General features: G+C 37.9%; 1 protein-coding gene across 2 annotated transcripts in view; it reads right to left on the bottom strand.

Moving 5' to 3' along the window:
• LOC308694513 (rho guanine nucleotide exchange factor 26-like) overlaps positions 1-16,150 on the bottom strand; it is a 125,084-nt gene that overhangs the window by 51,486 nt on the left and 57,448 nt on the right. Inside the window, exons 5-8 of one of the 2 annotated variants that reach the window (XM_081372076.1) lie at positions 15,494-15,550; positions 14,630-14,790; positions 1,472-1,624; positions 722-851 (exon numbers count right to left, since the gene is read on the bottom strand). In XM_081372076.1, coding sequence (XP_081228202.1) covers positions 722-851; positions 1,472-1,624; positions 14,630-14,790; positions 15,494-15,550 — 501 coding nt within the window. The remainder of the gene's footprint in view (positions 1-721; positions 852-1,471; positions 1,625-14,629; positions 14,791-15,493; positions 15,551-16,150) is intronic. The other variant, XM_081372077.1, reaches the window with a different exon arrangement.

Raw genomic sequence — 16,150 nt, 5'->3', positions numbered from 1 at the left:
GCCAACCCAGCTCTACTGTCCTAAACTCACTGCCAAGCTCAGGGGACCCACAAACAAATAGACAGAGGGATGGAAAGATGAGAGGGTGATAAAGTGAGAAAAGGTCTAGAGGAAGGAGGGAAGCATGGTGATAAATGAAAACATGAGCTTTGAGGATAGGGACCATGGTATGTTTCTAGGTCATCTTTAGTGAAGCTGACTCCCTCCCTTCATTTTACATACACAATCCTCTGATAACGGAAAAGATGACAGAGAGAAAACAACACCAACCCTTTTAAAACATCTTTTAAATATAATAGCACAACTCCAACTCAAACCATTTACCTTATGCAAAAATACTGCAGAAAAGTCTCAAGAATTGTTACAGTTGAACAGCGAGGCCCTGAAAGCTACATTTTTTATTTTAAACAGAAGAGAACTAGAAGAGAGTTGAAATCTGATAAGGTATGAAGAGCAGAGAAAGAAAAACAAGTAGCAAGTGACTTTAATTAGTTTAATATGATGTGTTATGTAACAGGGAAAGTCCTGCAGGTCAAACCAACCAAATAACATTAGTGGAATCTCAGACACAGAGATGCAGCTAATGTTATCAAAGCATAAGATACATGTCAGAAGATTCAGAATGCAGTTACAAAAGAGCTGAATGTTTATGTCAGTGCTAGAGATATTAGTAGAGGTCAGACTGGGTCTGAAGGGGAAGAAAAGGGATAATGTCACTCACATCCATCAACAGGGGCAGCCGTGTGACTCTCTGCATGGGAAGGATGAGGAAGGAGATCATGGGAAGGTTCCGGCAGTCTGGGTGGGCCTCGATTCGTGTCAGTACCTCCTTAAAGGATGAGCTTTTATTTCTGAAGGGATAAACAGACTGTTAAACTAGTGATGGGCTGCAGAGTGTGATGTGATAGCAATTTGAATTGCATTTTTCATAATTGTGTCTCTTGAGACAATGTTTCAATTACAAGAAACAATGTACATATTGTTAAACATATCCTGACAATATCTACAACTTTTGTCACAATGTGACTTTTTATCTTGCAATTGTGAATTTATCAAAGTTACACCAATATATTGTGTTACTATCTATCTTATAATTGTGATTAAATGCGACTATATCTCAATTTGATTTTATCTGCCAATTGCGACTTTGTTTCTCTTAATTGTGACCATATCTCAATGTGACTGTCACAATTGCAAATTTGTTTCTCAAAATCACAACTATATCTTTTAGTGTGACTTCATATCTCACAACTGCAATGTAATTTCTCATACTTGAATCTTTATATCTCACAATGTGATATTGCAACTGCCATTTGACTATTTTTATTTTTACTCTGAGGCAGAAAAAGGCTTCATAGAAATTTGATCTCTGTCCAGAAAAAGCTTCAGATCCGCTGGGCTAAAGGGTAAAAGTCAGAGGTGACTTTCAGTCGAATCAGTGACGAGTTATGTGTATATGTGCTGTACTCACAGGAGCCTTTGCAGGGTCCTCTGCTGGTACACTTCATTCGAGCAGTATGTCACATAGGGGTCAAAGTTTGCCTGAGCATGCCTTGTAACAATGTCACTTATGTCATCGATTACGATGTTCTGCTGGTGCCGATCTTCAAGTTCCTTGAAAAACCTGGAGGGAAAAAGGAAAGAATACAATTGCATTAGGGTGTTAACATGCGTGACATGCCTCACATAACATCAACACGAGTCAAAGTCAATGAGGGGAGCAACGTTTTAGTCATTCCGCATGCACAAACACGCATATACACATGCAACACAAAGCCAGGAAACTGTTCTAACACCTCCTTCCACAGCCTATGATCACACCAGAGCACAGGACATCCCAAAGCCGCTCAAATGACCAACCAGGGATGGCAGCATGAAAATCATACACACATGCTCTTCCTGACCAGACACACACTTCATGGCCCGTCATAGGGTATTCACGATTTTTCAGTAATCCAGAGGATGCAGCTCAGAGCCATCTGTGCTGGAACCCAGCGTGACCTCTAGTTCACAATCTCACAATAGACCACAGAAAGACACAACCTGAATGCTAAATCTGGAAGTGATGTCAGTCAGGTTGTTAGCACTGGGGCTGTGACCCCGGGACCTATCTACAGGTGTTTGGAGCCCTGTCAGCTTTACAGAGGGACAAGAGTTAACCGGTGAATTCCAAATGAACACGACTCAAAATAAATTTGTGCTAAGGATGAAGTTGTAACGGTAGGTGTACAGAATAAACACAGTGTTTTACTGAAAACGTACCAAACCGTCACTTCAAAACCGAGGTATGTATCGAACCATCACTTTTGTGTATTGTTACACTTCTAACAAAGGGTAAAAAGCAAACATCTATTTCTGGTCTTGGGGGTTAAAACAGTCACTGAAAGCAAAGTTCAGCTGCTGTGTCAGGGAAAATCCATCAGAGGAGTTTTGAAATTTCTTTTGACTTACAGTACAAAAGTCTCTCTATCCACAGCAAAGGAATCTGAGCTTTTATGTGAGCAATCCATCACACAAGCCAACCCACACGGACACATATGCAGCAGGCCATTTCAGGAATGCTTTGCACTTCTGTTCTGGTACAGAATCAAGGCAACTGTACATGTTCATGTACATCTGTTTATCTGTCATTTATAGCAGGCCCAGTGTCTGTTCAAATGAGACCGAATCATGTTCAGGAATCATGGAGGACCAGAGGGAAAGTCCCATTTTGTGCACTATATTCAGCCAAACTAAAGTACATCATCAATGACATTAATATCACATCAACTAATTACTGCAATGAGAGGTACATAAAGACAAAAAGAAGGACCAAAGAACTAACTATTCTGGATTTCCTTTGTCTTTGGCTCTCTATCAATGTTTGTTTGTAATGTGTAAATGTGTTTGTTTATTTGTGTTTGTCTTTTATCCTTATAGAGGAAAACATTAACAACACAGTTCAATATTTCAATATGTCTGTGGTTTGCTGGGCCTAATTTATACTTAATCAACATCATGCCTCTGACTGTAAGAGACTTCTCGCTTTTTATTTATTGTTTACAAATCAGAAGCACAGCTTGGGCTAAATAAATGAGCCTCATCGTGAAAACATAATTTTCCTATCTTGTTCCCCTTTCTCTCCTCCCCATTGCTTCCTGTGTTATCTACACTGCCCTATCCAAAAAAAAAATTATAACTTTATTAAAAACATTGTGTCCTTGAGCAAGGCACTTAACCTCAGTTTGCTCTAGGGGGATTGTCCCTGTAACTAGCATACTGTGGGCTCTAGTACAATTGTCTTGTGTCGCGTCTACACAGCTTTCAAAGTATAAATCACCCATGGATAAGCGTGAATGGATAAGTTTGACATGTGCAGTACAATTGCTTTTTTTACAGTCTACCAGCCTTTAGAGGGCAGCACTGAGATACGTCATTTACAGGACATTTGCTCTGGGCCCGTATCCCTAAAGATTCTGAGAATCCTCTCAGAGAGCTCCTAACTTAACCTAAAAATTCCTTGCCAGGAGTTTTAGCTTAGAAGTGATTCCAGAACATTTTCAGTGAACTCTGAGCAAGGAATGGATGGAAAATCCTATCTTAGTGAGGAGGTGTGGTTGACCCCGTTGCTAGGTATGAGTCATCATTTCAAAAGCCGTGATTGGTTGATCCTACAAGTTTGATGAAATTAACTTTTGGTGATAATGAGCAAAGGATGTACCCTCAAATCAATAAACATAATTATACACTCTAATCTTATGCAGACTGTAATTGTAAATAATATTTCACATTCAAGAAAATATCTGGAAAATGAAAAGTAAGCTGTAGGGGTTATAGCCTAACATTAAAATCTAAAATATGTGAAAACTAAAGCTCATTACACCCTGTTCAAATAATGATTCGTGTCTTATTTGCTCATATTAATATCCTAGCTGGCATATTTTGTGCTTTTACTCCCATATGGACCCCATTGAAAACAAGATGGCCTATCTCAAGGGGCTGTCCTTAATGAAGTAGAAATTGCAACGTTACAACTCAGTGTGGTCTTAACGAGGGTAACACGGCTCAGCTTTTATCAATGTCTGTGATTGCTGGCTGGTCTATTTATGAAGGCTTGTTAACAAATATCCTACAAACACAGAAAATGGAGGAAAAAAAGGAATGTCATCCAGTGTTTGCAGGACATCTCTGTTGGCCATTTTGTGCAGCTGCTTAGGGGAACTCCTAAGCCACTAAAAGTCCTCTTCCCTGCTCTTAGCAGATCTCGCCTTAGGAGCCCTTTTAAGCGCTAGGAATCTTGAGGAATAGCTTTTATATTAACTGGGATTTTCGTGTCACTTTTAGGGGAAATTCTAAGAAAACGTCATGACTCTGAGAATTTTCTTAGAATTTGGCCGCTAGGAGCCACTTTTTGCACAAAAATTCTTTAGGGATACGGGCCCAGAAGTATAGAAGAAGAAAAGTAGCGGATCGCCATTGTATGTAAAGTTTAGCACAAGAACCTAAAAGAAAACGTTGCTTTGTTTACTGTTCTTGGAACAGCATGCTATTTTGTATTGCTCTTTCTGCACTCTGATTACTGTACAATATATTACAACTGTGTATATTGCCACTGTAGCAAATTAGCTCTAAAGAAATATTAACAATCAATCATAACTTGTTATAATTGATTATGAATATTTGGATCAGCTAATAGAATTAACTTAATGTAGTAAAATTAATATTACAATCAACCCACCTGTTCGTCCCATGAACACTCAGAGTAAATTGTTTATTAATTCTAAGAAATATTCATTTCCGGCATAGAGAAATGTCTTTCTTACTGTACAGTACTACTAAGAGCATGTAGTCAAAATCTAAATCGTAAAGTAAACTTTGTTGCAAGCAGAGAATCAGAACCAAATACGTATTGTGCACAAGTTTTATTAACTAAATCACGAACATAACTAATCTAAACGCACATACATACATGCATAGGTAAAATGGTGAGTGACAGAATGAAACCGGAAGCAGGAAATGGAACTATGGAAAAGATTCATTGGACCAGAAAAGAACCATCAGCTTATCATTTAATGTATACTTGCATGGCATTTGCAGTGAAACATATCGTAAAGTTCCTGAAGAAGGACTTTTGATGGTCTCAATCGATTTCTTCGGCGTTGACTGAAGAAAAGTTGGTGAACTTGAGTGGTTTGTTTGACTCTGTTCTGGTTGAAGGTTTTTTCTCTCTCCATGAGCACATGGCTGAGCACATGCAAATTGTGGCCTGCCGTCCCTGGGCCGGAGAGGCCACGCAGGCAACCAAGGAGTGAGGAAGTCAGAAGAGTTAATGGTTGCCCATTCAGTGATGGTAAAGTTGCAGTTTTCTTCTGAGTTGGATTGAAGAAAATACAGTCTGACTCTGTTGGGAGAGTGAAGGCATAGCAGGCTGTGGTCACGGCCTGCCGGTCCCCACAGACATCAACCAGAAGAAGCAGCAGTAGAGGCCAGAAGAAGAGAGGCTGGGTCACTGTGAATTTGTCTCTAATAAAGCCTGAGAAAAGCCCCAACTCTCCGGGTTTGCTTGACCAATGAGAAGGGTGGAATTTCCAAGCAGGAAAATTCCTCTGTGGTTGATTTATGAATCTTTGTTACCAGCGCCTAGCCTGGGAAAACCCAGACAACTTCCGGCAAATTTAGATTTGCTCTGCAAGTAGTCTGGCAAAGAGCTCATTCAAGCCCATTTCTAATCCGTCGAAATCGCGCCACCAATCAGAAACGTTGGGGCGGGCTTTACACGATGACGATCGTTCTGATTGGTTTTAGGTCTATCCAATTGCACCCATTGAGCGACGTCCGTTGGTGAAGCGCAGCAACTTTTAAATGCATTATTATATTCAAATTGCAAACAAATGAGGACAGTCTCCATGAAAGACCCACTGGCAGATGAACGTGCTACTACATTTCTCTCCGAAATGGTAGGAAATTAAATTAGATTTAATAGAGGATTTTAACTGTGACAAGATGATTGACAGGGCAGTTTAAGTGACAGGATGCACGCAACAGATCCATCCGATAAAGATGACGAAGTAGTATGTCCCAAAGCTTGCCTACTTTTTTGCTACACATTCAAAAGTAAATACCTTTTCTTCACAAAAAGAGTACATACTTTTATGGCATAGTGTAACTTAGGCGAATTGGGACGCAGCATATGGGTCTATCCAACTGCGCCCAGAGGCATTTGAGCGACGTCCGTTGGTGACGCCCCTTTGGAAAGGAGTTATTAATGAAGCTTTGCCAGACCATAACTCAGTTACTACTGAGAATGGTCTGGTTTTAACCAGGCTAACCAGCGCCCCTATTTTTGAGAATTCTCGGAAAATGACATACCCAAATACAAATGTCTGTAGCTCTTAAACCCTATGGTCCACATTCATAACTCTGATCTTTTTTTAAACTAGACACTTGAAACCTTGCTACCCAAGAGTCATTTTAACTCAAAGTAGCATAGGAACAGAGTAAAACAAGGTAACATTTACATGAAAGTGACTCACAATTTCTTTGAATGAACTTCACTTAGGGAAAAATAGATCAGACTTTTATGTTAAAGGCCTGAAAACACTATAAAGATAAAATTGAATGTCTGACCAAGTTTTGATTCAAATTTGAGGATGATACTCCCAAAAATGTAGTTTCTGTAAGCTTTTATTCAAGAAAAGTATAGGCGTCCTTTCCAAAAGGCCATTTGGAGACTTCAAATGGACACCTGGCACCCAACACCTTGACATAAGGAGTAAACACTACATAGGCCTACTACATACATGTATATCAATTCAGAACTGTTTTGCCCATCAAACCACGCAAGAAATACTCCTTATTTTGAACAATTGTAATAGCAAAAACAGTGAAATAAAACATTTCTCACTACATGTATAGACATTCCAGAAGTGATCATTTTCCAACTAATGTATAAAATATATAAAAAGAAAAAAAAATGTTTTAGAACATTTGTAATTACAACAGTGGTTTTTACTCAAATAAATTACAATAAACTGATAATAATAATGAATATCCTATTACTTTCTGCTGCTTTTCGCCGCTGCTCCTCATCACCTTCATCCAAAACACCACCAAATCTCTTCTGTAGTCGACGATCCATGATAGAGATGTTCAGATATAAGTGTTGGAGTAAATCCGTTATATGAGCTCCGAGTGGCGAAACAATGCACTCTGTGTGTGTGTCTGCGCGCTCTGTGTGTGCGTGAAATGGCAAAAGCGCACGTGTGAACGAAAACTTTGCGCACTTGAATTTGACGAATCTGCTTGCATAAACTGTCTATCACTCCCATCGATTTTAGTTGGTTAATACTCCCTACTATCCAGCCAAAAACCAAGGTGCAAGAGTGACAGGTTGCGCAGCCTGTATGGCGCTCCCTTTATGTTTTGGTCAAAAACAAAGCCTGTGATTGAAGGAGAGAGAAGGGGAATGTCTCATTAGACTTTAAACTACAGGGGAGAGATGGATTTTGAGTGTTGGAATATGGATTAGAATTGATATTTCATTGAAAATGAACATGATGCGAACTCTCTCGAAAATGCTCATGCAAACAAAGGAGGATATTTCACTTTTTTCCCTATTTTTTTGTTATTTTGGATTAAAAAGTGGGATGCATTTTGAAGAGTAGACCCTTACATTGAAATGTATGCTGTTGTTCCTTGGATTCGTCCGAACTGATCTGAACCATAGGAGATGAAAGATAAGTATTGCCGTTCATTTTGTTCATGTTTACAATGCCAGTCCTTCCCCTTTCCTCTCTGGTGTATTGATTACAAAAACAAGTTCAGAACATGGGGTTTTGTGGTCTTGAGTGTTTTAGCTTTCAAATGATGCATAGTTTATGATAGTCAGTTGAATATTTGTTATAAAACAAAGGTAAAAAAATAAAATAAAAGCATAGACACGCCCCCACGGCCCGCCCAAGGGCCGATGCTAGTTAACAGGTTAAGCGTGCTCATTTGCATGTGCAGCTGGATTGGTTTCTGATGAAGAAACTAAGAAAGATTCTTGTAATACTAATATGTTGCCCAGCTATCGACATATCATGTTCACAATCAATTCGATCTTCAAAGTACCAATTTATAGAGACCAAACATGGTATAGGTGTATAGTATAGTAATATTACATTGACCGTTGGTTCTATCATAAAATACACCGTATCAAAAAAAATAATAGAATTAAAAGACACTACACAAGACAGTAAATCATTCATACAATTTTCTGAGATGCCAGTTTATTTATAGATCAGTTTGTCTATAAATTAATGCAGCAAAGTCTGTTTTAAGGTCTGTTTCTGTCTTCCCTATAGTCTCTGTCTTGACCACATGACCACATTTTTAACACCAATAAAACCATCTTATCTGATGGTAGTCATGGTTCTTGCCCTAGTTGGGGGGAAGGGACCATAGATCCCAGAGTGGGTTTTAAAGATTATTTGATAAGTATAACAAATAATTGTGTCTGAATTGTCTCAGTCGTTACTAGTAGACTCTTCTTTCTCAACATTCACCTTACGCATGCGCAGTTGTATACACACCATCTGCTCGGACAGATTGGTCTGCACACGGATGGGGTGCGCCAACGTAAGTGGAAGAAAATGATGTCACACAGACAGTACCGCAGCCCGTCTAGAAACGTGGACTTCTGAAGTATACTTCACACTACTGACTATTACAATCTGCAGAATGTAATTTAACAAGAAAACATGTTAAATGGATCCGAGAGTACTATACCCTAACTGACAGCTGAAAGAAAAATGAAATTAGCTATTCAATAAAACTCTGATAATGTATACAAGCTGTAGTTTTGACAAGGCATTTAGCTCAAAACTTATTTTACTTTGACTAAGAATGCCATAACCCCTCTCTCATGGTATGTTTACGCATTTGGTTCGATTATAATGAACTCTGGAGCATTTGCTCCGATAGAGTGGTTCTATTATTATATAAGTCTATTTTTATATAAGTCTGAACGCTGCGATCCGAACCTTGGTGCGCACCAAACAAGCGAACCGAGGCCCCTGAAGAGGTGGATCTTGAATCGATCCACTTCCAAACAAACTCTTGTGCGGTTCGACTGAAATATGAACACAAAAGACAGGACAAAAGACATCTAAACGCGAAAAAAAACAAGACGTAATGTCACAAGATTTAACCCTAAAAAGGATAGAATGCTCAAGCATACCTTTTTTTCTCATAATAAGAGCAACGTTGCCCATTACTGTTTAGTACAGGCGTCGGAAATGACTCCTTGCAGCAGTTCTTTGTTTGTGTGGACAACAGAGGAATTCCTGCTACTGTTTTGACTTGCTACTTTTACACATTTTAAGTTCTTCAGGAGTTGTCAGCTGGTAGAAATGCCATCATATGTACACACATAGAATGAGTGCATTTAGCGTAGCACACAGTATTGTTTTGGATGTTCGGTAAGTTCTGTCGCTAAATATACGTCCTAAAAGCTGTTTATTTTTTACATATCATTAGGTTTGGTCTAAAAAATGACAGTGTGAACGCTAAGCATTCAGGACTAAATGTATCATTTTCTTTTCATATCCGAACCAAACTAACCAAGAGAACCGAACTACAAATGAGAACACTCCCTCAGACATAACACAGATTTAATAACCTCAGACAGTATGCATTAAATGCAATTATCCCACAAGTTCATTGTGTTTTACTGGAACAGTGCTCACTGCCAGATGTCTGTAAATGTTTAAAGAATTTAGTAAATATTTAATCCATCTGTGTGAACATAGCCGGTTGGACTTTGATCACAGGTTTTACGTGCACTCGCCACAGCAGTGAACAGCTCTGAGGATATTTGTGAAGACAATTAAACTTAAGCAACATCCGAGCTCTGTGTTTATAGGATAAAGCTGGTACAGTGTAGAAGTACAGGACATCTAATTTAGTATTACCTCTAAAGACATATATGTATAGGTATTTTCAGATAAGACATTATATCACAAGTCGTAAATTACACACGTCCATATCGAAAATGTGAATTTTGAATCTGTTATGTTTATTTAAACAAATGTATGTTGTATCATTTTTAAGTATAAGTAACCAGATAAGAATGTTTGGGGTGCGAGTGTGTGTGCAGTTTACATTGTAGAGCAAAATTTTCAAGTAACATCAAGTTATGTTTACCACAGACCTCACTCATATATTGAAAACCCCAATAATAAAAACCCATAGGAAAATCTTGAGGAAAACAGTGGCGATTTAGTCTTCAGGGTTTTGATGTCATCCCTGCAGAACTCTATTAGTGTGGGATGAGCATGTGTTAATGAGGCTCACCAGCTGGACTGTTCCTCACAGATGGAGAATATAAAGTGAAACCATTTCTTGTGTTCTGAAAATACAGCACTGTGCTTCTCACCAGAGGTCAGCGGGGGGTAAATCCTGTCCGCAGGGCATTAACAGATCAGAACATTTGTTCATGAGTGTAAGCAGCAGGGATCAGGGCCATAAAAGTGTGGCATGGACATGTGTGGCATGGACAACACTGACAGGCAGAACATATGACAGGCAGGCAGTAAAACACTGACAGACACACACACACACACACACACACACACATAACACACAGGCAAACACAAGATTTTGTCATTTTAGTTCTCTTCCTTCTCACTGACCAGATGGGTGAAGGGCTGAGAGAGTGTCTACATGAAAACAATGGTTCCAAACATACGAGAGTCAGCTGAATGGTCCAGTATGTAACTGATTATACAATGAGAGTTCTATGGTAAATGGAGGTTTTCAATACTGAATGTCCATCTAGATATCTAGTAACAAAATATCTGTAATGTGGCATAGTTTCAAGTGAAAAAGGATATTCAGCAATGAAACAATGTGGCTGTGAATGTGTGTAAATTGTTATATTGTACACATTTTCAGAACCAAAAACCAAATGTGTGTCACTTATACATACAGATGATTTGTTTTCTTTTAATGTCAGCCTAGTAAATGTCATTCCTAGTAATATGCATGCTAATTAGCAACTAGTTAAGAATTGGACCCTAAGCTAAAGTGTTACCAGATATTTCAATATCCTTTAAGATTCGGGTTCTAAACCAACTTTTCTTTTGACATCTTCGTTTTTAAAGCCCTATATGGTTCACTCCCTGAGATATTGGGGGAACTCAATGCAGGTCCATGTGCAAATTGTTGTATTTTACCCATTTTCAATGGTCACTCTGCATGCAGCTAATACTTAATACATTTAAAGAGGAAGAACAAATAAATACCATTATTTATTCACATAAAAGCAATAATGTCACTATTTTGATCTTTGAATGTCTATACGTGGTCATTAATAATAAGAAAATCATGGGAATTTAAGAGGTGCAATACATTTATTTCTTTTTTGGATTTTTAGAAAGGGTTGTCTACAAAGCTCTGGAAGACAAATTATACTTTGAATCTTTTCTTTCTCAAAGTGATACTGTCTACCATTGCTGATTGAAGGCACAAAACAATGCCTGGATTGTGGCTTGACCGGTACACAGCACTCATCACAACGTCCTGGCCACTTGAATGATTTGGAACCCACATGGGTCATGAAGGACACAAGAACATCCTGCCTATCATCACCACACTTAATGTTGTAAATATACCACTTCTGGTTGTACACTGCAGCAATGTAGTGTCCAGGCATATGTTTCATGTTAGGCAGATGGACTAAAGTGTGAGCAAAAATAAAATATAGGGCTTTTTCACAGTGTTTAAACCTGGGTTATCATAGTTATAAACCTTGTTTTTAACCATGACTGTTGACACCACAAAAATGCAAATAAGAACAGTAACCCAGGGTTTGGGAATGCACTGTGTGACACGTCTGGTTATGAATACCCAGTATTGATTGTTAACCCCAGGAATGTATAAGCAGTGTAAAACATGAAATAGAGGTGGGCGATATGGTAAAAGTATCATATCATAATAATATTTTTTCAGGCAGGATCATGATCCATGATCTTAACACAATTCTTTTTATGTTGTTTTTTAATTCTATTTTGCAATATACTGCAGTACGGCCAAACTAATTTCCCTATTTAAAATCTTATTTTACTTGATTTTCTTTAATTTTATTTCATTGTTAAAAAACAAGAACAAAGATGAAAACAACAGGACAAGTGCAATATAAGAAAGATACAAATAAAAAGAAACTGCTAAAGTGTGAGTAGGTAGATTTAACAGCAGTATCAAGAAATTGAAAAATCAAAAGTAAAAACTAAAACTGCATATTCTTTACTGTATGAATGAACGAATGAATGAACAAATGATTGTATGAATGAATTTTCTCTTTTTATTTTTTCCTTTTTTATACACATTAAAAACTCTGCTGTCACAGTTTCTCTGCTAAATTTACCTAAAGTCATTTTTTGGAAGATATGTACTTTTAAGAGTACATTTAAAAGTGAGTACTTTCACTCTTATTCGTGTACATTTATTGACAAAAATGTACTTTTACTTATACTCGGTGGCATTACTTATGTTACTTTATTCGTAATGCAAATGTTAAAGGCGTCCTATTATGCTTTTTCACTTTTCCATCTTTAGTTAGAGTGTAACGTTGCTATTTGAGCACAAAAAAGATCTGCAAGGTTACGAAGCTCAAAGTCCACTCCAAAGGGAGATACACTATATTGCCAAAAGTATTAGGACACCCCTCCAAATCATTGAATCCAGGTGTTCCAATCAATTCCATGACCACAGTTGTATAAAATCAAGCCCCTAGGCATGCAGACTGCTTCTACAAACATTTTCGAAAGAATGGGTTGGTCTCAGGAGTTCAGTGAATTCAAGCGTGGTACCGTGATAGGTTGCCACCTGTGCAATAAGTCCATTCGTGAAATTTCCTCACTACTAAATATTCCATGGTCAACTTTTAGTGGTATTATAACACAAAGTGGAAGCAATTGGGAAAAACAGCAACTCAGCCACGAAGTGGTAGGCCACGTAAAATCACAGAGTGGTGTCAGCGCATGCTGAGGCACAAAGTGCACAGAAGTTGCCAACTTTCTGCAGAGTTCAATAGCTACAGACCTCCAAACTCTGTGTGGCCTTCAGATTAGCTCAAATACAGTGCCTAGAGAGCTTTGTGGAATGGGTTTCCATGGCCGAGATGCAGTGGTGTAAAGCCTCTCTGGCAATCCGATGGACGAGTCTGGGTTTGGCGGTTACCAGGAGAACGATACTTGCCTGACTGCATTGTGCCAAGTGTAAAGGGGGGGATTGTGGTGTAGGGTTGTTTCTCAGGGGTTGGGCTTCATAATGCTTCAGCATACCAAGACATTTTGGACAATTTCATGCTCCCAATTTTGTGGAACAGTTTGGGAATGGCCCCTTCCTGTTCCAACATGACTGTGCACCAGTGCACAAAGCAAGGCCTATAAGACATGGATGAGGGAGTTTGGTGTGGAGGAACTTGACTGGCCTGCACAGAGTCCTGACCTCAACCCGATAGAACACCTTTGGGATGAATTAGAGTGGAGACTGAGAGCCAGGCCTTCTCGTCCAATATTAGTGCCTGACCTCATGAATGCACTTCTAAAAGAATGGTCAAAAATTCCCATAAACACACTCCTAAACCTTGTGGAAAACCTTCCCAGAAGAGTTGAAGCTGTTATAGCTGCAAAGGGTGGGCCAACTCCATATTAAACCCTACGGATCAGGAATGGGATGTAATTAAAGTTCATGTGCATGTAAAGGCAGATGTCCCAAAACTTTTGGCAATGTAGAGTATTTTATTTAACAGAATCCACTATCCAAGAACTACAACGAATAGAATAATTTGGACTACAATGTGTTTTTCACATAGTGGCGCTATAAGCCATTTTTTGCTAAACAATATTTATTTGAAGTCTTTGAAGTTTAAAGGGATAGTTCATCCAAAAAATGAGAATAATTTACTCATTCTGAAGTTGTTTCAAACATGTATGAATTTCTTTCTTCTGCAGAACACAAAAGATATTTGAAAGAATATGGATAACCAAATAGTAAATGATGACATCATTTTCATTTTTGGGTGAACTATCCCTTTAAGACTCGCTTGCTTTCAGAATATGCAAAATGAAAACACTCGCAGGACTTTCTAAAATTTACAGATAAGAATATAACTATAAAATTAAAGTTATGTGCTGAGGAAAACACATGTCAGAGGTAATAAACAGCACACAGATCTGCCAAAGCATGACAGGGCAAGCTTATGATTTTGTTTGAATTGCTTATAAATATAGTATATAAGTATATAATATAATAAATATAAATATAAAGTATTATCATGCTTGGACCCCAATGATTGCCACTTGCAACTATATTTTTATTTGTTATCTTTCTTATATAGTATTTGTCCTATTGTTTGTAATTTGCATCTTTGTTTTTGTTTTTAATATCAAAGACAAGATAAAATAACAAAAATAACTATATTGAAATATATGTTGTAATAGTGAAATAAATTATCATAAAATAAGATTTTCATCACATAGACCAAATTTACTCTCCATTATTCTTCTCCAAGGTCCTATATCAGCACCATATCAACAAACTGTCAGAGCTAGCAGAGATGTCTATCAGCAAACTTATCTGAATGTATCTAAGAGACAGATCTTACTTTTTGCTGGCCTCGCAGACATCAACGATGTTGGAGAAGAGATGGTGATGTTCTGTTTTGTTAATGGTTTCGCTGAGTTTATTTGAGTTCTTGAAGAGGCGAACAAGGATCTCCAGACTGTGTAAGTAACTGTGCTCTGATGAGATGACCTCAAATATGGCCTAAAGGAGAGAAACCTTTTTTAGACCTTGCATTTCACCTGTCTAGTTTCAATTACTACATATATCATGCTCATATCTATGAGGATCTCTCCTAGCCGACAAAACGCAGGATAAGAACAGGTGAAAGTTGACACAGAGCTGAAAGGAACTGATTAAAATAATAAACATATCTGACAAAACTAAAAGGCACAGAGTTTGAGCAATGATTTGTTGTACTGTCCTTGCCTTAAGCTTCTCTGCTGAAATGCTCAGTGAACATTTCTTATAACAAACATTTAACACATATATTAACAGATGCTGAGTAAAGTTTTTTTTTTTTTCTTTAAAAATATTAAATCAAATTTTACTGACCCCAAACTTTTGGGCAGTAGTGTTTGGGGTCCACTACTTCTACAGAATAATTGATCTGGTCCGTAAGTAATTTCTATTGTATTAGTAATTACAATATTAGTATTGTAATTTCTCTTTTAGTCCAAGTTCCTTTATGATTGTCGTTTTTCAGCCTAATGTCTTTAAAGCAAAATATGACTTGTGGAATTTAATGCAAAACCGAGAGAAAAGGTTCATTCAAATTGGCAAGTGACAGGCTCCACAGAAGAAGCAGTATTTAAACTGGAATAATCTGTCTTTTAAAACTTTTTGATATGAACAAAACCAAAAGAGAGAGAAAGAGAAAGTCAGGAAGGCTGATGTGGAACTTTACCTCTTGTCTCTTTTGTTCTTCTTGATTTAACATCTCACACTTTCCACTTTTTTTAACCTGGAATAGAGAGTTGAGGATAAGCATCTCACTTACAAATGAAAATGAATTATACACTTTGCAGAATGCATTTACACTAAGTATCAGGGGTAAGGTTCATCATCTTCAACGAGTAAGGATAAATTGTTTTCATACACCCGAGTTTACATCAGGGGTCCTCAAAGAACGAGCCGTGGTCCGGTTCCCTGGCTTGGTTCCAACTGGACCGCAAAACATAATGACATTGGTAGCACCATTTGCCGTTTCTATAGTTTAAAGTAAGCAGCGTGTCAAAACAACAGAGCAGTATATACAAGCGTTCAGGGTCATTTATGGTAATGATGTTTCGAATGTATATCCTCTAATATTTTTATCAGGAGCCAAACATGCTAGTTCATTCAAGCCCTTTCAGTTACATGTGCATTGCTTCTCTCTCTAAAGACGCTAAAGCGCCACATTAAGAGCTGCAGATTATGTGGTTATTTTAACAACAATAGCAAAAACACAGTGAACAGCAAAATAGATTTGATACTTTCGCTAAAACACTGCAAAAAAAAATAATCCAGCATATACAATTATTTTTCTATTTTTTTTATTTGTTAAACATACAGTATTGTCACA

Source organism: Scardinius erythrophthalmus (assembly GCF_964197995.2).
Source record: "Scardinius erythrophthalmus genome assembly, chromosome: 8".
Lineage (NCBI taxonomy): Eukaryota > Metazoa > Chordata > Actinopteri > Cypriniformes > Leuciscidae > Scardinius > Scardinius erythrophthalmus.
Note: the sequence above shows the minus strand (reverse complement) of the source record. Positions and strands in the feature narration are given on the sequence as shown.